This window comes from Plasmodium malariae (assembly GCF_900090045.1).
Source record: "Plasmodium malariae genome assembly, chromosome: 7".
In the NCBI taxonomy this organism is placed as follows: Eukaryota; Apicomplexa; class Aconoidasida; order Haemosporida; family Plasmodiidae; genus Plasmodium; species Plasmodium malariae.
Genome location: NC_041781.1, coordinates 1,899,394 through 1,923,582, shown reverse-complemented (window position 1 = coordinate 1,923,582; position 24,189 = coordinate 1,899,394). Strand labels below are relative to the sequence as shown.

General features: G+C 18.0%; 4 protein-coding genes across 4 annotated transcripts; all 4 read right to left on the bottom strand.

Annotated features, from left to right (window-relative positions):
- Positions 1-6,772: 6,772 nt before the first annotated feature.
- PmUG01_07049300 (fam-l protein) lies at positions 6,773-7,723 on the bottom strand (the record flags this gene model as incomplete). The annotated part of the gene is made up of 2 exons (XM_029004248.1): positions 6,773-7,513; positions 7,637-7,723. 2 exons carry the CDS (start codon positions 7,721-7,723, stop codon positions 6,773-6,775), a joined length of 828 nt encoding a protein of 275 aa, XP_028860955.1.
- A 1,984-nt stretch (positions 7,724-9,707) lies between these two features.
- PmUG01_07049200 (Plasmodium exported protein, unknown function) lies at positions 9,708-10,685 on the bottom strand (the record flags this gene model as incomplete). The annotated part of the gene is made up of 2 exons (XM_029004247.1): positions 9,708-10,469; positions 10,599-10,685. The coding sequence occupies 2 exons, from the start codon at positions 10,683-10,685 to the stop codon at positions 9,708-9,710; spliced, it is 849 nt and encodes a 282-aa protein (XP_028860954.1).
- A 4,069-nt stretch (positions 10,686-14,754) lies between these two features.
- Positions 14,755-15,652, bottom strand: PmUG01_07049100 (fam-m protein; the record flags this gene model as incomplete). Its single annotated transcript, XM_029004246.1, has 2 exons — positions 14,755-15,444; positions 15,566-15,652. The coding sequence occupies 2 exons, from the start codon at positions 15,650-15,652 to the stop codon at positions 14,755-14,757; spliced, it is 777 nt and encodes a 258-aa protein (XP_028860953.1).
- A 4,673-nt stretch (positions 15,653-20,325) lies between these two features.
- PmUG01_07049000 (Plasmodium exported protein, unknown function) lies at positions 20,326-21,221 on the bottom strand (the record flags this gene model as incomplete). The annotated part of the gene is made up of 2 exons (XM_029004243.1): positions 20,326-21,003; positions 21,126-21,221. The coding sequence occupies 2 exons, from the start codon at positions 21,219-21,221 to the stop codon at positions 20,326-20,328; spliced, it is 774 nt and encodes a 257-aa protein (XP_028860952.1).
- Positions 21,222-24,189: the final 2,968 nt, after the last annotated feature.

The following is a 24,189-nucleotide window of genomic DNA, read 5'->3' as shown; positions in this document are numbered from 1 at the left end:
TTATTGTTACAAATAAGTGAACGTGCTATAAATATAAAAATACTAAATATTACTTAAAATCGTTCAAAAAAAGTATAAGCTATTTAAATATATTTTTAATGCAATTAACGAATATGTTATTGAACTATGATTAATAGGAAAATAATCAATCATTCATTTTTTTATTTTTTAAAGTATTATATTTTTTTAAATATATAAATTATAATTTTATCCTAAATTAAAATTTGATTAAATTAATATATAATTTACATGAATCATTTTAATGCACTGATGTTATTAAAAATAAGTGCATTATGTTTATTAGTTATTTACATCGAATTCTAAAAATAATAACAGAACAATTTTAATTCTCTTAATATTAGATACTAATGCACACATAATAATTACTGCCATAAATAATATTGTATTGCTTAAATTATTATTAATATACGCAAAAATACTTTAATGAATAGATAAATTATATATTCATTATTGCCATTCCTATATCACAAAATATAATAAAAATAAAATTACTTTATATATTCATTTTCATTAACACAAATTTCATCTTAGCTATAGTAATTATTTTTAGTTAATAATACCACAATATAATTTAAATTATTCATTAAATTTCTCTTCTTTAAAAAATTTATGTCCATATATACTTAAGTAAGTTACTAAAATAACGGATAAATCATTTGAAATGTAAATCAAGTTGTTACTAACTGTAAATACATTACACACTGGAATCCAAAAATATTCTAAAATACATTTAAAAAACTTGTATAAAAATTTATTGTTTAAATAAAATTAAATATTATATATATTTGCTAAAATATATGCTTTTAGTTTTATAAATTTCAATATATAAACAAATAAAAGATATCAAGAAAATATCATATAAAGCAAAACGTTAAAATAAACTTTCTATTAAGTTATGCATTTTGTCTCATTGGAAACGAATATATAGAGGAACTTCAAGAATCTATTTTATTTTTTCTTATAAATGAAGTATGTATAATATAAATGTTTCGCTAGAAACAAGTATTTTTATTTATATTATTTTGAATGATAAAAACTTATATAAAATAATATATTTATTTCATATATATATATATAATATCCATAAAATTACATAACTTGATACCATTTTGTAATGTTTAATATTAACTAAAAAGTAAAAATAATATAAAGTACATACATATAACATTACTTTATGATACATATTTATGTAATTCCTATAAAATTAATTAAAAGGCATATATTATGTTATTAATATATTAAATGTACATAACGCAGGTTTAGATAAAAGTATTTATAATCGTTTATATTATTAATAAACTCTAAAGTACTCATTCTCATAGTAAATATATTATTATATATTTATAATTTTATATACAAATCATTCAAAATTTTAAATATATATTAAAAACATATTTGTTCTATTCGAGTACTACACATTACATAGTACCGTTTATAATATGTAATAATTAAATTTACCTTTCTTTAAATTAAATAATTACTCTTATTCCATTTTATTATATATAAAAAAAGACATTTACAATTAAATTAAAACAAATCGTACAAATTTTAAACTAATTCACGAAATATTCATTCGGGCCTTAAAATAAGCAAACCAAATGAAAACAATAAAAGGAGACTTTTTACACTAAACTGTATGAATTTTCAAATAAATTTGACAATTTAATGCTAGTATCACATATTTGTATGAATTTTATAGAATAATTATATATTTTATGTACAAATGCATTTGAAGAGATATATACATATATCGTTTCAATATATCATATGATATCCAAACTTTTACTTGTACAAATATAAATAATAATACATTTAAATTCACCATGGATTTATAATGCACATTTTTATATTTTATTACAAAATATATATGTATATGTTAGATAATATTTTATGAATTAAGTAAATGTATGTATATTTCTTATGCACCTAATATTTTAAAAATAATATATATTTTCATATTACATATAAAACATCATTCTTAACAAAGGAATTAACTAATTAAAATAATATTTTGAATTGTTTGTCTTTATTATTTTATATTTTAAAATTTTTATTAAAGTATAAATAATTATTAATACAATTATGAAGGCCACAAAAAATAAAAATAATGAATATACTATTATTTCTGGCAAAGCTGTAGATGGTAAAGTATCTAATGATAAATCACTTAAAGCTTTTGGTTTTGCTTCTCGTAATTTTGAAATTAGTTCTGTTAAAGAAAGTGAATCTTTTTCCCAGAATTGTACTCCCCAAGAAGACAGTAAATATTATTAAAACTACAAATATTTCTATGAATAAAACTAAAACTAGAGGAGTAAATGCTTCAACTACTTTTTGCATATTCTAAATTTATTTCTTTTATTGTTTCTTGTGCTATTCGTAATTTTATTCATGGAATATAATTTATTAAATATCTATTTTTCACAAATTTTTTCTATTCTTTTAACTAAAGGGAACTTTTTTTTTAAAGTCTTTTATTCCCTTTCTTCGTATTTAATAAATTTTCTTCCAATTCTTCTATTTTTGACAGAGGATAGTCAATTTTACTTATATCTTCTTATTCATCTAGTAATTTTGTTTTCGACCCGTTATCTGATACATATTCAGTAGAATTTATATCCAATGAATCTTTTGGTATTAATTGACGAAATCATAAAGTTATAAAGATATCTATATTGTAATTTTCACAAAAAGATTTACCATTGTTATCCTAAAAAATAAATGTAAATATTTATTATGTACAACGAAATATACTTAAATATTGAGAAAATATAATATTTATAAATAAGACATCAGAAAAAAAAAATAATAAAAATCTAAAATATTATTATAATACTACATTATTTTTACAGAGATATATCCAAATTAAAAAGGTAAATGAGAGGATTTTAATGAAAACTTGGTATACAAAATACTCTTTCATTTTATACTTCCTTAATTCTAATATATATTAACTAATAAAAATGTTAACTATACTTTAAATCCTTCAAACTATAAAAGAAATTTTTTATAAGATTATTAGTAATTTATTTATATTATTTCAAAGGTAATAAATTGAATTTATAAAGAAATGTCTTATATTAAAACTTTTAATTGCAAAATAATGATAAAATTTATTTAGTAGTTTTTCTACGTATGTTTATTATATAAAAAATATAGAAATAAAACATAAAATATAAAAAATTTTAATGTGTAAACTAATTATTTAATAGTAATGTGAGGTAATTTATTTTTTTAATAATTTTTTTCAAAAAAAAGAAAAGGATAAAAATAATACGAATAAGAATTATATTTTAGATTAAATCGAATAAAAATTATTTAGAAACCTTAAATTATGTTCATTTATATAAAAGAAAGATTAAAACTTAAAAAATTCATATTAATATATGATCATAATCTAGCTAAGAACTTTTAATTTTTACCAAGGAATGATTCTGATTTTATAGATGTTTTTGTCAGAGTTTCTTTTTATAGCTAATACCTATTATTATGTCAGTAAAAATAAATTATAAAGGATATATAACTATTAGAAAATTTTGTTATTATATAAAATATGCGTTAGTGTCTCTTCAAAAAAGAAAACGCCTTCTTTTATAAATTATTATATATTTATAAAATTTGTGTTTAGCAAAAAAACCCATGATATGTATATTTTCAAAGGAACTATAAAATAAGCGTTATATTTATGTATAAGTTTTTTACAGTATTAAGATTTGTATATAAATTGACAGAGTATTTATTCGTGTTTAATAAAAAGTTTAAAAACTCATAAATTCTGTATTTTTTATTTCCTTTAAAAAGATAAAAAAAAACATATATTTAAAAAATCTTAATATAACTAAAAGATTGAAGACAAATATAAATCAAGTACAAAAATGTTTCCTACAATCCAACAATTCCTAAAATATTTATAGCTATATAATATTACAAATAAAAGAATACAACGGAATATATATTTAAAATATATAAAAGAATGATAGAATAAATTTATAAAATATTTATAATATACTATTTTATACAAAAACATACGATTAAAAATGTATATTTAAGATGAAATATTAATAGTTATTATTATCATATAATACAAAAAACTCTTATAAGAAGAAATTTATTTTATATCCTATTAATTTTACTCTATTAATATGTAATGTAGGGGACAATTCTTATTAATTTATAGTACTGAAAAAAATACTATTACTAATCAAAAAAAATTAAGAAAAAAAAAAATCATTGTTCGTTTATTTCAGTATGTTCATAATAGAGAAGAATTAATAAATTTATAAAAAGAGAAAAAAATATATAATTATTGCAATTAAAATAATTATTTTTGAATTATTAAATAGAGTTGTAAAAATTGACACGTTATATTTTAATTCCATTACATTTTATGTAAATATTATAATATTATACATGATACTTCTTCAGTATACTTTGAACGCTTTAATCAATGCATTCATACATATTTTAAAGAGTTCAACAAAATCCTGTATATAAAAAAAGATCTATTATATAACATTTCGTAAAGAAAGAAGCATAAAATTATTATTACTAAATAAATTACAAAAAGTATTAAGTTTTATATTATACAACAAAGTTAGTATATAAATTTGATCATATTCTCAAAAATGTTAGCGAATATTTATTTTTCATAAAATATCTTTTTCTTTTTTGTATATATTTTTCTATAAAATATAAGTCAATTTTATTTTTTGATAATGAAATATTGCATAATAAAAATTTGTTTATATAATAAATAATGTAAACTTATTTAATATTTTATTTATAACTATGTTAACGTAAAAATATAATTTATAATTTTCTAAGAACTCTTAGCTTAATTTTAATATATCATGTTTCTTTTTTCTTGTAGATTCTTTTTTCATGGAATAATTAAGTTTTAATTTTGAATTATGTACTTTTTGTAATTTATTGTATTCATTACACCTATAATATATTATTCTAACAATTAATATATTATAATAATAAAATATCTCATTGAGACTTTTAATATTCCATTTTCCTTATGTTTATATTTAATGCATGCATTTTATTATAGATTGTTTGGAGTATTCATAAACTTAATTCTATACTCATAAAAGTAGTGTTAGCAGAATAGTATGCTACTTTATTCAAAAAATAATGTAAAATAAAAAACTTTTGTTTATGACTGGTAATATAATTTTTAATAAAAATTTAATATATATATATATACCCTATTATTATGATAACTACTCTAGATTTTAATATATTATTTAGATTATGATTAAATTTTGAGAAGTTAATAGGACTATTAATGTAAATGTTATTTTTCCTATTATAAATAGATTTAATGGATTCAAAAATACACATTCATTTCTATATTAAATAATATTGTAATACATATCTTATATTCAAAGCTTTAACAAGGTATAAAATATAGTAATTACACAATGTCATAAGTGCAAATAAATAAAATTCCTCCTTCTATACATTTTTGAGATCTCCGATAATTTAGAGCCTTAAATTACAGTTGAACATCAGAAATTTAATTTTGTTCTTATGGGGCATAATATTAACATATATTCTTATTTGTTATTTAAAAAAATATATTTCTTTTAAATTACATAAAAAAGCAAAACAAGTGGTATTTATTATTAATAATATAAACCTTTTATTACTGTCTCTTTGAAAACTGTATCAGATAGCATGAATTAAATTAGTCATTATATTTGACATAATTATTAGTGAAATGCTTAAATAATAGCATATATTATATTAAAAATAATATATATATGTTCCATCCTTTAATCTCAAATAAATGATATTTAGAAAAAAATTTAACAAATAATATACTAATACTTTCTTAATTATTTTCCAATAATTTAATCTTTTAAATACATAAAAAATAAATAAAATATAGACTACTTAAATATAAATTTCCAATGTAATATATATTCAAGTAATTTGAAAAATATTGAGTAAACTATACAGTTATGTGCAAAAACAATATAATAGTTACTTTAAAAACGTCCCTCATTTGTAATGATATAGAATCCCCAAATCCTTAAGTTTTTAGTAACAATACATAATTAAAAAGTACATTATTTTATTACATATTTATAATATCACATTTAGACTATGTAAAAAATTAAGTCTGTTAAAAAGGTTTTTATAACTATTACCTTTTATAAAATATTTCTCATAAAACATATAGTATAAATATTAACGATTTTTTTTTTGGTGTAAAAAAATATATATTATTACCAATAAAAAAAAATTTATACATATGCATGTTCTGTATATAGAAAAAGACACATTTATTTTTATCATAACAATAATAATACATTTTCTTAAATAACCTAAACAAATAAACACTTTAGACTTAATCGAATAAAAAAAAACAAAAAAAAACGCTTAATAAAATAGAAAGTGACACATTTCACTAAAATTATGTTAATTATTGCGTTCTATATTAATTTGAACGCTTATGTATATATTATTCATGAAATATATTTTAACGCGAAGATTTATCTATTCAGAAAAAGTATTTTGTTAAGCTAAGATCATTCCTTAAAAAATAAATTGAAAATTATTCAAAAAGTCCAAAATTAAAATTAACAAAACTAAGAACACACATTTTTACTATTTCACAGTGAAAATAAAGATATATTCAGGTGTATTTACAAAATTTATATAGTTATTGTTATCGTCGTTAAGTATATCACTAAAGATATAGCTATCTGTTAAATTCATCTTTATAGAAAAATGCATATTACCTATTTAGTCTTTTTCTGAACTTCATATTTTCATATTTTATAACTTTTTTATAGTAGTAAATCATTCCTAATATAAATATCACAACAAATATGAGGAAAGGTACGCAATAAAGCAAAATAGGTGATGCAAATATTACTTTTATTTTATTCATTCCAGTAGCGCTTAATAAAGTAAACAAATGCCCCTCTATATTTTCCCCCAATGCCTTTCCTTGAGATGAACTTGGATATAACAAGCCTAATAAGCCCAACAACCCACCCTTTGTAAATTTCTCTAATGAAAGATCTAATATGGGTACTATTAATACCAGGAAAAACAACAAAATTAAAGCAGATCGTATTCTGCGTTTTTTACGTGATAGTTTTTTATATTCCTTATCTTCAATTATCTTGATTTTATAAAGGTAATCTTTATAATCAAGTTCTTTAAATATTTTTTCTTCGAAATTGGAATACTTTTTTGTTTTAGGAATAGCACATTTATTTTTCTTAACATTTTTATCGTATTCCTGAATATATAATGAACTTTTACATAATTGTCTTCGGTTTCTATTTGGACCTTTTTTATTATTAGATAAACATTTATTTTGTTTCACATCATTATGCTGAATTTCTCTCTTAAAATTCTCAATACATGAATCACTATCCTGCTTATATTTTGCTAATAATCGATAATTTCTTATATTTATTTTTCTACAAAGATTGCATTTTTCATCCAAATTTTTATTTAGAGATTTCTAAAAAAAAGTTAAAAATATATTATTAAAATGTAAAAATATTCTCATCTTAAAAAAAGCATTAATAATAATTAAAAATGACAACATAAATAATACAAATATATTTGAATAATATAATCATACCAGGTCATTGCAAAATTTACATATCCAAAGTAAAAATATAATCGTTGAAATTTTAATAAATAACAGCATATTTTTTTGTTCCATCATATATTTCTAAAATTATAATATATTCAAAAAGTATTATATTTATAATAACATATAATGCATTCAATGATAAATCGTACTATATATATTTTTTCAATTTTTTTTTATTATTTCTCTAAAGAAAGATAATCATATAATATATCGAAAATGTATTTTACAATGCGGACCAAAATAAAATACCTTTAGAAATATATTATAAATTTTTAGTATTAACGTTATGAATAAAAAAATAACTTTAAATAAAATACTATAATTTTAATTCACTCATAAATATTCAAAATGCATATGTAAATTTTTTAACATAGTCGATTAATTACAAGTTTTCTTCATAGGAAATTATTAATGTAAAAACAAAATATATGATATATTAATATTTATAAATACTCATTTATTTTACTACATAAAACATATAGAATATAGATCTATTGCAATACTTTATATAATAGGATAATCATTTCTACTTATATTGACGTTTTACTATTTTTAATTATAATTTCTATGATATTACACATTGAAAAAACGTGTTATTTTTTATAAAATACTAATTACTATGAGTATACAATAAATACAATAATTAATGAATTAGTTAATAAATGTAAAATTCTTTTAGTTTTGTAAAATATAACACATTTTATAGTTACCACATAAACAGGTACATTAGTTTATAGTTTACAATACATTTAGAAAGTTCAATATATTATGTGATATTCAATCTATGAAAAAATATATATACATAAAAAGTAAATAAATTATTATTTTATATTTATACGTTATATTTTTTAAATATTTAATTCTTAATTGAATTTAATTTGTACCGTTATTTCTAAATGGGAATTTTTTAAAATAATAACTTTAATGTTTTTATTTTTTACCCATATTTATACATTTTAAAAAATGTTAATATATTTGAAAAATAATAAATAAAGACACAATAAAATTAGTATATGAATGATTCATACAATTATCATAATTTAAAAATATTCAAAATAATATAAATTTACCTATGAGATCAATATACAGATTATTATATGTAAATTAGAAATAGAAAGTGTAACTATATGATTTACCAAAGTACATTATTTAGTAATTTTTCAAATGACATTTTTAGAGCTAACATATTAGTTCTTCTTTTGTCATTTATAAACATATATTTTCAGAAAAATAATTTTGCTGATACAGATTATGTAATAAATATGAATAAACAAAACATTTTTTTTTATAATACTTATATTAACAAAAATTTTCTGTTCAATTATTTCTGCTACATATGTAGCGTAAACCATATAACAACAATTATAAAATTATTATATTAGCAAAAAAATTACTGTAAAAATCCTAAATTATATTTTATTTTATTTTTCTTTCAAGAAAATATTATTTTTCCAGCAAATAAATTACGATATTAACAATAAAGGAAAATAAATATTTAAAATACTATTGACAATATCAAAAAAAAAAAAATAATATCAGTATAATAATATAATCACTTTGTTTCATTATGTAAATATCAAGGACCTCTAATTATTAATCTTAAAATAATAACTCTTCTTATTAAAAATCTGAAAAAATAATAATTTTATACTAGAAAATGATAAAAAATATAATGTATAATTATTTATAGTTAAAATGTAAATTAACAAGTGAATTCAATAAAATAATATTAATTGTTCTTTTATACAGTAATTTTAAAGAACAAGTATATATTTCTCATTAAAATATTCATACATATAAAAATATATATATTCGAAATATTATTTCATACAGTCCAAGGAACACTTTAAATTACATATAAAAAATTTTCAAACATTCAAATTCACAAAAAAAATAAAAACATATATATTTTATATTTACATATAAATATTGCCACGAATATGTGAAGTAATCCAAAAAATCTAAGCAATTACTCTTATATTTAATATATCATTAATGTTATTACATTCAGTATATAACACTAAAGGCCTCCTTACAGAAATAAGCATATTCCTCACTATTCATTGAACAATTCCATTGACTTAATCTTTTTATGTTTTATAACATATTTATAATAATAAAAAATTCCTATTATAAGCATAATACCCATTATTAAAATAGGTATACAATATACTAGAATACTAGATACCTTTAATGATATACTTGGATCACTTGAACAAAAAGAACTCAATTGAGAATCTGGCGCAGATGCACCACCTCCTTCTAACTGAGGCTGTGTACCAGATGTTAAACTATATCCTAATAACTGACATAGTAATGACAATAAATACAATGAATTTTCAGAATTACTTAACGATAAATCCAATATAGGTAAAATTAATACAAATATGAACAATAATAAAAGTAAGCAAAGTCGTAATCCATATTTTTTACGTTTTAATTTTTTGTAAACCTTATCATTAATTAATATCATTTTTTTAAAAAAAACTTTATCATTAAGTCCATTCATTATTTTTTTCTCATAATGATTATATGATTTATGTAACATGGTACATTTATTTTTCATAAGTCTCTTAATTAATTTTTCCTTATATAATGAGCTTCTATATAATTTTTCTTTTTTTTCTTTGTCCCATTTTTCATCATTAACTGTAAGTAATTTTCTGTTTTTTTTTCTTGTATTATATGGTATCTTTAATTCTAAATCTTCAACATTTGAAAAAATACCATTTTCACATTTTCCTAACAATAGATAAATTCGCTTATTTAATTTTTTACAAAAACTATACCTCTTATCCAAATATTTATCAAACCTGCTCTAAAAAAAGAAAATGTATATATTTCATAAATAAATGGTTAAATATTCCAATTCCAAAAAAAATAATTAATAAAAATAAACAATAAAAATATGAATAATACAAATTCCCCTCAAAATATTTTATCATACCATGTCACTGTATAAATGACAAATCCAAATTAAAAGGACAAACAGCAAAATTTTGATGAAAAAGATAAACCTAATATTTTGTTCCATGCTATAGTTTCTAATATTATAATATATAATATAAAGAAAAAATTAACATTACGTTATACAATTTCAACAATAAAAAAATACTTCTTTTATTTTTTTTAATATATTTTTTTAAAGTATTAACACATATAAAATATTTTACTACTTTAAAAAAAAAAAATACCTAAAAAAGGATACATAAAAATTTCTTAATTGTTATTATTTATAAAAAATTAACTTTATGAAAAATTACTCAATTTAAATGTATTCATATATATTCACAACGTACAATTTAATTACGTAATGGATAGATTAAACAATTTTTTTTTATAATTTTTATATATTAGGAAATATTGGATTTATTTTACAATATAAAATGTATAAAATATAGGTATATGTTATTGTTCTAGGTATTTCTAGAATAATTACTATTTTTAAATTTTTCTACTAAATATTCTAATTTTATAAATATTATATTTTGGAAAATGCATATATTATTAATAAAAAAATATTAGTTATTAAATGAATGAAACAAAAGAACTCATAAATTCCAAAAATATATATTTTGTGAAAACTTCCGTGTTCTGCTAATAACACATTCTTTCCTTTATAGTCTACAATATATTTAAAAAATAAAATTTATTATAAACTATATAATTTATGAAAATATATACATTTTAAGGGGAAATAATAACTTTTTTTAACTTTTGTGTAAATTTTTGAAAATGGTTATTTTTAATTAAGTTTAATATATATAGTAGTTTCCTAATAACATGTTTTTAAAGTCAAAATTTACCTTTTTTTTTCATTAAATGTATATATATAGAATAAATGTAATAAAAAAAAAAGAAATGTAATACACGTATAAAATGTGTTAATATTATAATAATCTAGATTCAATCATATGTTTATTAAATTCTTGCGTGAATAATAATGCATATCTTTTTCGTTACCAGTTCATATTATAATATACATTTAAATAATAATTATAAAATTAAAATAAATCTAAAATTAAGTGACTTCACTAATAATATCATGAAAGTAGTTATCATCCAGTGTGTCTCACATATTTTATTTCTTACTATTAATAATATCCTATGTACATAATTACAAAAAAATTAAAATTATACTAGTATATCTAACAATTTCATACCAATATATTGAACCAAAAACTAAAATTCTCTTATAAACATATACCTATTGTTTACAGAAAAGAATATAATTACGTAAAATATTATAACATTTAATATTAACAAAAATACATATATATATATATATTAATTAATTAATAGAAAAATATTAGACTTTAAGTTTTAATATGTTTCCAAAATCAAATATAAATAATAATATCTTTAATATTTTTATTTTATATTTATGACAAAAAATATAACATGCGAAGCAAATAGGTACACTAACACATTATGCACGTTGCTATTAATTTTTTCCTTTTTCCTATCAATTAACATAATTTATTTTACTTTTATACTTTTTAGATCTCATTTTATAATTAAAAATGTAAAATATTATATTAATTATTATAGCATTAACATGATGTAAAAAAAAAAAAAAAAGAGGATAAATTATTTTTTAAACAAGTTATAATCTAACATGTCAAATATACAAAGGATATATGGAGTATACATATATTATTACTTTATAAGTTGCATTCCTGAAATGAATTCACCCATATTATGTTTGTATTATTAATAAACAAGCTCCAAATTAAGGATTTTTTGACACTGTTTCAAATTATAAATAGAACATTATAATTATTATATATTTTAAATAAATATATTTTACTTATCAAATCCAAAAGTAAATTATTTAAAATTAAGGAATCAGTTATATCCCTTTATTTTTTTTTTTTTTTCTCTAAATATAAAAATAAACTTACATTTTCGATAGAAACATAATTAATAAAAAAAAATATAAAAATAAACGTAAATTTTGTAAAAAAATATCTTTAGTAATTATTATAATTTTAAAAAATATTTAAATTATAATAACATATAATATAAATTTTCATAGTATCGGAAAAAATATATTGTATAACTTTAGAAAATTATTAGAATAACAATTTTGTTTCATAAAAATATTACGGAGGACAAAACTACTATTTGTTTATTAGTGATTTATAAATAAATATTACCTCAAATTATATATTATTTTATAACTATTATGCAACAAATGTAAAATAAATAAAATATATTATTTATTATACAATCGTGCGAAAGAGGATATATTTGCATTCCTATATTACTATTCCTTACGCTTTGTCGCACATAGTTACAGGATATAATTATAATTATATTATACATTAATGTTAATATTTTTATAGAATGAATGTTAAATTTATACCAGTGTGTATAATCAAATTACTCTTCTGAAAAATAATTAAAAGAAAAAAAAAAAAAAAAAAAAGAGTAAATTTGTAAAATATATTAATATCAATATAATCTTGTTTCAAAAATCTATCTGTGCTATTCTGTCAAAAATATAAATAAATATACTTTTTTCTAATAATATTACTTTATTATACATATTTAAGTAATTCTTATAAAATATAATCAAATTAACAACTTAATAATTATAATTACAAAAGTAACCATTTATTCATTAATTGATATTCTTAAGTATAACCATAATTAACGTTCTCCCACATGTAATACATACTAAAAATTACAATTATGCTAAAGTGCCATAACTATTTTTAGAAGTGAATTTAACCATAACTCTAAACATTAAATCTGTATTCAGGAATTATCTACAAATAATAAATTTTTTTTTTCTTAACTTTTAATTTATTTAAAAAATAGTTATATATATAAATGTATTATTAATTATCAATATATACTCTATATATTTATGAATTTAAAAATAACACTAATACTTTAATTATTATATGTATAAGCAAAACTATAAAAAATAATACAAATATATAATTATTTATTTTCAGATGATTACATGATTGCAGTAGTGTACTCGCTTATTTGAATTGTATTAATTAAAATTTTAATTCCTACAAACCGAAGAAATATTTTTTTAAATTACTACTACGTAAAAATCAAAAATAAAAAAAAAAAGTATTTCAATATGTTATATGTGAGTAACTGTTTTAAACTAATTCATTACTTTAATCATTCATCTACATGGGATACATATACAAAATATAGCATATTTATTTATAAATTATCAATATAATATATATTTAAGTAATTTTAAAAAATTTAATTATCTATACAACTAGACACAACAATGAAATAATAAAAGATTTTAACTATTCATTTAATTATGAATACTCGAAAAATTTAAGTTACACAATAATTATGAATAATTAATATATAATAGAGCTGTTACTATAATATACAATAATACATTCCGTTTTACACCATTTAAATAAACTAAACATCCGCTGATGAAATTTTTAGAATAAATATATACTATAACATAATTTTTCTAAAATTTATTTTGTATAATATATGTGAAGTTTCCTTTTGCGTAATAAAATATTCACATATATATAGTTATAGATAGATAGATAAGTAGATAGATAGACAGATATAGATATATCCGACAAAACACATCCTTTTAGTTTTTTCATACATTAAAAAAGATACATTTATTTTAAAATTAAAACTAATAATGGTCTTATTAAAATTTTCATCAAATAATAATTTTAAACTAAAAAAATATAAAACGCTGAAACATGCACTTTTAAATTCAAATGAAAATGACTACACATCAGTAAAACTATGTGAATTTTATTATCATATATATTCTTTAATGTGCAATTTTATTATTCATAGAAATCTATAAAAGTACAAATATACGTTATTTCAAATATATTTGATTAAGCTTAAATAATACTTCAAAAGTGCAAATTCGAAAATATTAAAACATTAAAATTAAAAAAAAAAAATAACATAACAGTTTTTTGTTGTCTCGTATAAAAATGAACAAATATACAAATGAGTATGTATAAAATTAGTGTAATTATAGTAATAATTATTAATAAATTATCGCTAACAATATTAAAGTTATGATTTTACATTAATAAATTCCTTACAAATTATGCAAATTTTTTATTAACTTTTTATTCTCTCATCAACTTAATTTTTTTATATTTTTCATTATTTCTTAAGATCCTAGGGACCAGTATCACAAATACGATAGCTAACATAATGATAGACACCACATATGATATTATAAAAATATTATCTAATATAAATTCTGGAAGTAATGATACCAATTTATATCCAAAGTTTTTCATAGATGACCACCATGCCTGACCTACCAATTTGTTTCCAATACTTGTCATAACCCCTGAAAATTCTATTATGGGTAATCCAATTCCTAATAAGAATAAAAAAAAAAATAAGGCAATCACTAGTCCATATCCATTATATTTCATTTTACTTAAAGTAATAAAATTAATTCTCCTTTTTCTTTTAACGATATTATCATATTCCTTTTTGTTAATCCATTTTTTTTCATAATGATAATGCTTCCCATCAAACATTCCACTATCATAATCTATAACTTCTGTATAGAGTTGCGATTTATCTACTGAATTTTTATTTGATTGTTTCCTTTTACTTATAGTCTCATCATCATGATGAGATATAATTTTTTTCTCGAACACACAATTATTTGGTAGCCCTTCTTTTATACATACAACATTTGAACGTTTTTCCAGTTTATGTTTTCCTAATAATCGGTATGTTCTTCCAAATAATTTGTTATCAACAATGTATTTCTCATTCAATAATTTTTTTAATGTGCTCTAAATAAAACATAAATGTGTTATTTAAATGTATAAATAATTTAATGTAAAAAAAAAATATTAATAAATAAAAAAAAAAAAAAAAGAACTATAAACATATAATTAAATAAAATTTTCATACCGCATCATTAGTAAAAAGGCATATCCGCAATAAAAATATAAAAGTAACAATTTTAATAATTAAAAATAATTTAATTTTTTGATCCATAATTTATTTTCCTAATATCATAGTATATTCAGTAAGAAAATATCTAACCATAATATAATATTCTTCCAAAGATAAAGGTCACTAAATTTAATAAAAAAAATTTTCTGTTATTACTTTTAATTATTTCAAAAAAAAAAAAAAATAATACCATATACATATATATATATATATAACTATATTGCATTATACAATGTAAACCATGAAAGATAACATTAAATATTTATTATAAAATTTTTATATTACTATTATTTTTTAAAAATACGAACATTAACTAAAATAACATAATTCGAATTCATACATAAATATTTAAATTATATGAGTTCATTTTAATAATACAGTAACTAAATAATATTTTATTAACCTTTCTGAAAATAAAAAAAATTATAGTACAATAATTTCAAATATAGGATTTATTAAAAATATAAAAACTATAAAATATAGATATATATATTACTATGTATTAAGACATTCATTATTAATATTAATGTTTTTTTTTACATCCGTAATTATAATATATGTAAATTGCATTTAGTTATATTTTGAACTTAAAAATTAATACTATTAACTATAAAAATAAATGAAAAAGCTTATATTTAAAAAAATAAGATTCCCACATACAAATTATACTATATACCATAATAAAAGAGAATGATTATATTGGTAAATTACGCATATTCTTAGAAATAAAGTTTTTATTTTATTATATATTTTTCTAAACTTTTTATATTTTTAAATATACGAACAACATTAATACTTTATTTCTGTATCAATAAATTAATAATATCATAAATTAAGTATATTTTGGATACTTATTATTATTACGTAACAACAATAAATTAATGGATTTGTAGATTCACTACTTATTCATATAAGTAAATTAGTATTTATATTTATGCATACAAAAAAAAAATATTAAAATTAAAATTTAATTTATTAAATACAGATTCGATTCAATAGTAATAATATCAAGAATATTTCAACTGAAATACATTTAAAAATAAATGTTACGTACAACATTTTTAATTAATTAATATAATAAAATTATAATAATTATTTATCAAATGATTCATTCTTTCTTTCATTAATGTTTCTTACGTACATTTTAGAAGGAATTTATAATTTTCTTTATAGTTTTATAATCATATAATATATATATCAAATATTTAAAAAAAAAAAAACTACAACAAAAACCTAATATAATTGAATAATGATTTTTATTATATAAAATATATATTTAGCAGCAAATGTTTTATATATTATAATACTTTTTTAATTTATCATTTATGACATAATAACCATCAGTTAATTATTATATGAACAATAAATTATTTTGAACATATAAAAAAATATTATAATAATTTTTTCTAAAAGAACATAATTTATTAAAAAATAATAGAATATTATTAATTTTAAAAGGAATTTTTAAATTAAAAAAATAATAGCACAGGATTTAGAATAATTATATCTTTATTCCAACTATAAATAGAATTGTAGTCTCATAGAAAAAAAATTTTATTCAATATTCCTTAAAAATTCTATTATTTAATTTTATCATAATCGTATTTTTTTAATTTTTACCTGAATCTTTTATGTTTTTATATAATGAAGGAAGAATTTATTAACCATTTTTTTTTTTTATGATGTATTTAATATTTTCCTTGTTATGCGCCTTCATCATAAGAGAATTTGTGCTAATATATATGCGCACTAATATTTAATTTATTATTATTTAAACGTAATATAATGATAAGTGTTCATGTTTTATTAATACTCTTTTTTACTATTATAATATTTTTTTAATTTTGTACACGATTAAGTTCATAACAATATTAGCAATAAATTTTTCACAGCAATATTTTTTTAAAAAAATAATAAAAATCAATTAAAAATGTTCTACAAAAGTTTCATTTTCTAATTGATTTATTTTTTAGTAGTACTGCAATATTCCTGTTTTGGTATATTATATATATTTATTACACTATTAAAAATTAATAAAATAATTCATGCATGCACAAATTATATAAAGTAATTAATATATTAATTGTACATTTATATACACATATACTCCTACTCTATGCATAATGATTTAATATTCAGATATATGTACCCCCATGTTGTTTATAAATTTTTTTAATTGATTCACTACATAAAGAAGAAATTAATAATACACCTTTTTTATACATGTTTGCGTGAAATTAAGAAACATAAAGCAAAAATACTAATAAAATTGGAATATTTTAATTATATTCTTATAATTTATATCTTATAATTATAACATTACTATTCTTTTATAAAATATTCTTTATTAATATATTATTCAAAAATTATATTATTCTATATTACATAATTCTTTCATAGGTATATTAATTCGATATCTTTTACCGTTCAATTATATCTATTGTAATGTATATATTATTGAATCACTGTTAATATATTTCATATACAAAATAACTTTACCTTTATACATGAAATTAGTCTAATATATTATTTAACATTAGATATATAAACATATGGACTATATAGAGATTTTTATGGAGGAAAATTTACACATCATTTTACTTACACATTTGTTAATAAGCTATAATTTCCTTTCTATAAATGTTAAGATATACATTTGATATCTTTTATCACCAACCTGTATTAATATACTATTCAGTATTCTCAAGTAGTAACCTTCCATATAAAATATTTGTGTATATTATATTTTCCAAGTTACATTTTAAAATACAATGTATATTACTTTGTTCCATTTCTAAAATATACTTTAAGATAAATATATCTATTTATTACATATATTCTTGTTAAGTTTTTATTGATATACTAATTCATACGTTTTTTTTCTTTTATTATTATTACGCTTTTTAGTTTATTTATATGTATTCTTTCCATTTTTTAGTTTTTGAAGTATTAAGTTTTTATAGACACTATAAATTATAACGCTATTGAAAATTGAAGTGCTATTAAAACTAATTTAGAATCTTTATCCATAATTTTAATGCACATCTAATAATAAATAACAGTTCATTGTATTTATTCATTATTTTAATTGAATTTTTATATAAGAAAAAAAGTACTTTAATACTTTTCAAACTACATACAAATGCATGCATAATAACTGCAATTATAGATATTAATATATTAATTAAATTGCTATTAAGATATATAAAAATATTTTGACGAAACTTATAAATTACATATTCAATATTTCCATCGTGGAAACACAGAACATATAAAAAATAATATGACTTTATATAATGACATATATATACACAATTTTCATTTAAGTAATAATGAATATTATTAGTTAATAATTCCTCAAAAAAATTTAATTATTTTTTAAATTCTCCATTTTAAAAATCTATGTAAATTTATAAATAGTCATGATAATAAAACATCTAATATTCTAGTGAACATGTAATACTACATTATTACCAAGTGTAAATTTACATAAGGTATTTCTAACATTGATCTAAAATACATTTAAAAACCTTTTATATAAATAGATAGTATAAGTGAAATTAAAAAAGTATATATTAGTTTGCGTACGCATATATTAATCATGAAAATTTTAGTACATATATATGCAAAAATTATGAAGAAAAACATACAGAAATAAAGATCTTACCGTAAATTTACTATAATAATACACATTATAACCCATTAAAAATGAATATGTATAGAAACCTTAAACATCTATTTTATTTTTTCTTAAAAATTTTCTATGAATAATATAACGGTTTCTATTATAAAGAGTAATTTTTATTTATAAATATTTTTTATGAATATATATTATATATATATAATTAATAATTTTAATAGGTACCTAAATTTTTAATATTAACTAAAATAAAAAATAAAATGTGGAATATATATTTATAACATATTATCGTAATGCGTACTCAAGTAATTCCAATAAAATTGAATTAACAGTACATTCTTAATAAGCAACATATTAAGTTTGTATATATCGTATTTAGATGAAATAAATTATATTTTGTAAAATTAGCATTAATTATTAATCAATTCATTATTAAATAAAATATTATATAATGACATAATTATATTTTCATATATAAAAGATTCAATAATTTAAACATATAACAAAACGTTTTTGTATTAAATACGTATTGTAATACATTTATCATATTAACATCTAAAATTAATATTAATTAAATTTTCTTTTTTCAAATCGTCCAAAAAAAAATATTCCCCTTTTTTTTAAAATACAGTAAAAGATGTATACAATCAATTTAGAGCAGATAATAATTTTTTCTACCTCACAAAACAACATTTTAGTCTAAATGAAACTAAAATAAAAGGAAAAAAATTACATCCATTTCATAAGTTTAGCAGCATAGAATTTCCTATTAATTTAAAGGAAATATACGAAATTCATCATTTTATATTAAATTTATGAAACATGCATATATTTCATACATAAATATATTTACCTATACATAAGTATTATTACAAAATATTATATACAAACAACTCCTTAAAATATAAATTTAAAAAATAAAACATTCAAATTTACTATATATTAAAAATACATATTTTTCTATTTCATACGAAAATAGTTATGTATATGTATTTTATATTATAAAATTTTTGTAACTCTATGTATCTTATATGTTCAATATTTTTAAGGATGCTGCAAATATTATTATTTAACATTAAATGTATTTCTTATAAAAGTAATTAAGAATATTATAACAAATTTTAGAATTATTTGCCCTTATTTTTTCATATTTTTCCTTTTTAATAGAAACATAAATAAAACCAAATATGCTCAAAACCACCACAGATATTAAAAATATTAAAATTACATGGTATAGTGTACTTGATAAATTTGCTATCATTGTTTTTACATCTCCATTATCGTAATGTGAAACTAAAGCAATCGATATTATAAAGAGTGCAAATCCTGCCAAAAAAACTAAATAGGGTGGCGAAATTCCTAAATCCATCTTTCTATTTACCGTTTTACCTTCAATCTTGTTATTAATTTCCAAGTTATATTTAATTATATCTATGGGACCTAAAAGACTGAATATCATTTTCTCAAAAAATTCATCCATTCTAGTAAAAATAGTTTTTTTTCTCTTAGGTAATCTATTCCTTCCCTCATTTTCTAACAAAATTTCCTCTACTTTTTCTCTTCCGGGTTTAGGGATTTCGCTATTTTCATATATGTTTTTCTTTTCATCCTTTAATTTAGTGTCACCCTTGTCATTTGATGTAACGTCAGTTGATTTTGTATCCAATGAACTCCTTGATAGAATTCTATCAGTTGTTATACGCGAAAATTCATCTAGTGTGTACTTCTTATCTATTGAATTACCACACATAGACTAAATAAAAGAACGTAAACATTTATAATATACAAGTATATACATTTCTAAACTAAGAAAATTTTATTGTTAAAAATAAAATACAGAAACAAATGAAACAATACGAAGTAATATTATAGTACCACATTATTGTAATAATGGCATATACAAATTAAAAAAGAAAACGTTAGTATTTTAATAAAAACGAGGATCCCAATACTTTCTACTATTGCATGCATTAATACTATTATATGTTAAGTAATAAAAATGTTAATTATATTTTACATCCTGCAAATTATTAACGTAATCTTTTAAATTACTTTTGATTTTTCACATTTTATTTTATTTTATTTAAAACGTAATAAATTGAATTTGTAGGATACATAGTTCATATTAAAAATTACACATTGAAAATTAAATTAAAAATTATTTATAATAATATAAATGTAGGATTTATTACATTAAATATAAAATAATGTACTTTGAAGAAGTACATTAGATAAGAAAATATAAAATCAAAAATTAATCAGTTATTGTATATATTTTATTATTTAATTAAAAGAAAATATAACACGTATACACGTATACTTTCATATATTCTGAATCTAAATATGTATTTTTGCACTGTTTCCATATAATAATTCTAATTTTATGAACTTTTTTTTAACCTTTCCTTCTATAGATAGATTATATTTATTATTCGTAGTAATAAAAATAATAATAATAGGATAAGAACTTATTACATATATACTTTTTATTACATAAAACGTATATTAGTATTTACCTAAAAAAATACTTTTTCTTTCATAAACTATTATGTATTAAAATGAAATTCTCAGTTACAAAATAATATATATATTTAAGTATATTTTTTATGGTATTACAACATGGCTGTTATGTTTTTGTACATTAATTTTAAGATAAAATAATATATGTCTAAATCAAAATAAGATTTATTATTATTTAATGAAAAATTCTAAAATTCTTAAAGCATTTATTATAGGTGTTCCTTTTAAAAATATAAATACCCATATTTATACATAAGTATTAATATGAAACAATAAAATAAAATAACGAAGAATTTAGTATAAAATTATTGTATTCAATTCAATAATTTTAAATATATTTACATCCTCATATTATTACAAATGAAAGCAATAAAGAAAATACATATGTAATACATATATAAGGATAACTTTAATATTTATAAATACAGAAAAAATTCATAGTATATTATTTTTTTTAAAATTTATTTTTAAGATATACAAACAATATTTTCATATTATTTAAAAATCTCTTAAAACAAGAAAACTATTCAATATTTTTATAATTTTCTTAGTATATTTAAAATAGATTTGATAATAATTACATTAGTACTGAAAAAAATACTATCAAAGAATGAAAAAAAAAAAACAGTTAGGTTTATTTCTATATCATAATAAAAATAAAACAAAAAAAAATTAAATTAAAAAAAAAAAAAATTTATCTCCATATATTAATAAAATTAAAAGAAATAATTTTAAAAAAAAAATTATTTCCACAAGTAAATAAAATTAAAAGAAAAAAAATAATAAATTAAAAAAAAAAAAGAAAAGATAATTATTACAATTAAAACAATTTTTTTGAATTGCTAAATTAATTTTTAAAAATTTGTACATTATATTTTTATTCCTTTACATTTTATTTACATGCTGTAACATTATACATGGTATTTCTTTTGTATAATTTGAACGTTTTTATCATTTTGTACATACATATATTAAAGAGTTAAACGAAATATTTTATATAAAAAAAGTTTGACACATAATAACATTTTGTAAAGAAAGTAGCATACAACTTTTATTACGAAATAAATTACAAAAAAACTATTAGGATTTATATTATACAATAAAAATTGTACAATAATTTGATCATATGCTCAAAAATGTTAGTGCATATTTATTTTGCTTAAACTTTTTTATTGTTTTTTCCATATATATTTATCTGTAAATATTTAGTTAATTTTTTTTTTTTTTTTTATAATCAAAGATTTAATAATAAAATTTCATTTATATAATAATATATATACAAACTTTAGTTAATGTTTTATTTAAAACTTTTTCAACGAAAAAAAGTGATACATAATTTTTTAAGGATATTTATTTTAATTTCTATAGCCATTTATTTTTTCCTAATGAATTTTTCTTCATACAAATAATTATATTTAAATTTAAACTTATGAAAATTTTTTATTTTATTGTGTTCCTTACAGTTTCAATATATTATACTAAAAAATAACATGTTATAATAAAATATTCCAATAACATATTTAATATGCAATTTACCTTATGTTGATATTTAATAAATGTATTTTGTGATACAGTGAATGAAATATTTATAAACATTGTTTTATACGTAAAAAACCGTTGTTATAAAAAGGGAATCCTGTTTTATTCAAAAAATCATGTAAAATAAATATATATATATTTTTTTTTTTTTATCCAAAATAAAAAATCTTTATTTATAGATGATATCATAACCTTTAATCGAAATTTAATGTATTTTTCTCATTATAAAAATAACTATTATATAAGTTTTAATTTATGATTTAGATCACTCCTATATTTTGAGAAGCTTCTTTGGCTATTAATTTATGTGCTATGTAACACGTTATAAATATATTTTCATAAATTTAAACATTCAGATTTATTTTTATATAAAATAAAATTATAATATATATCTTAGATTCGAAGCTTTAGCAAAGCATAAAATGTACTTATTCTATAATGTCATGTGTATAAGTGTAAAAAATGAAATGTTTTTCCAATATATTTTTGACACTCATGGTTTTTTAAAACATTAAATTATTGCTAAACATGAAAATTTAATTTTTCTACTTAGGAGACATAATATTAATGCATGTTATAATTGAAGATATTTAAAAAAAAAAAATACATAAAAAAACAAAACATGTAATATATATTATTAATACAGTAAGTCTTTTATTACTGTCAATTGGATAATCCCGTCAACACCCATGTATTAAATTATTCATAATATTTATTGTAATTATTAGGATAATACGAAAAAAATATCACGGATACTATTAAGAAATGACATATAAACTATCCATTATGTAAACCCCATATAAATGATATTTAGAAAAGAGTACGACAAATTATCTATTGAAATTTTTTTAATTATTGTCCAATAATTTAATCTTTTAAT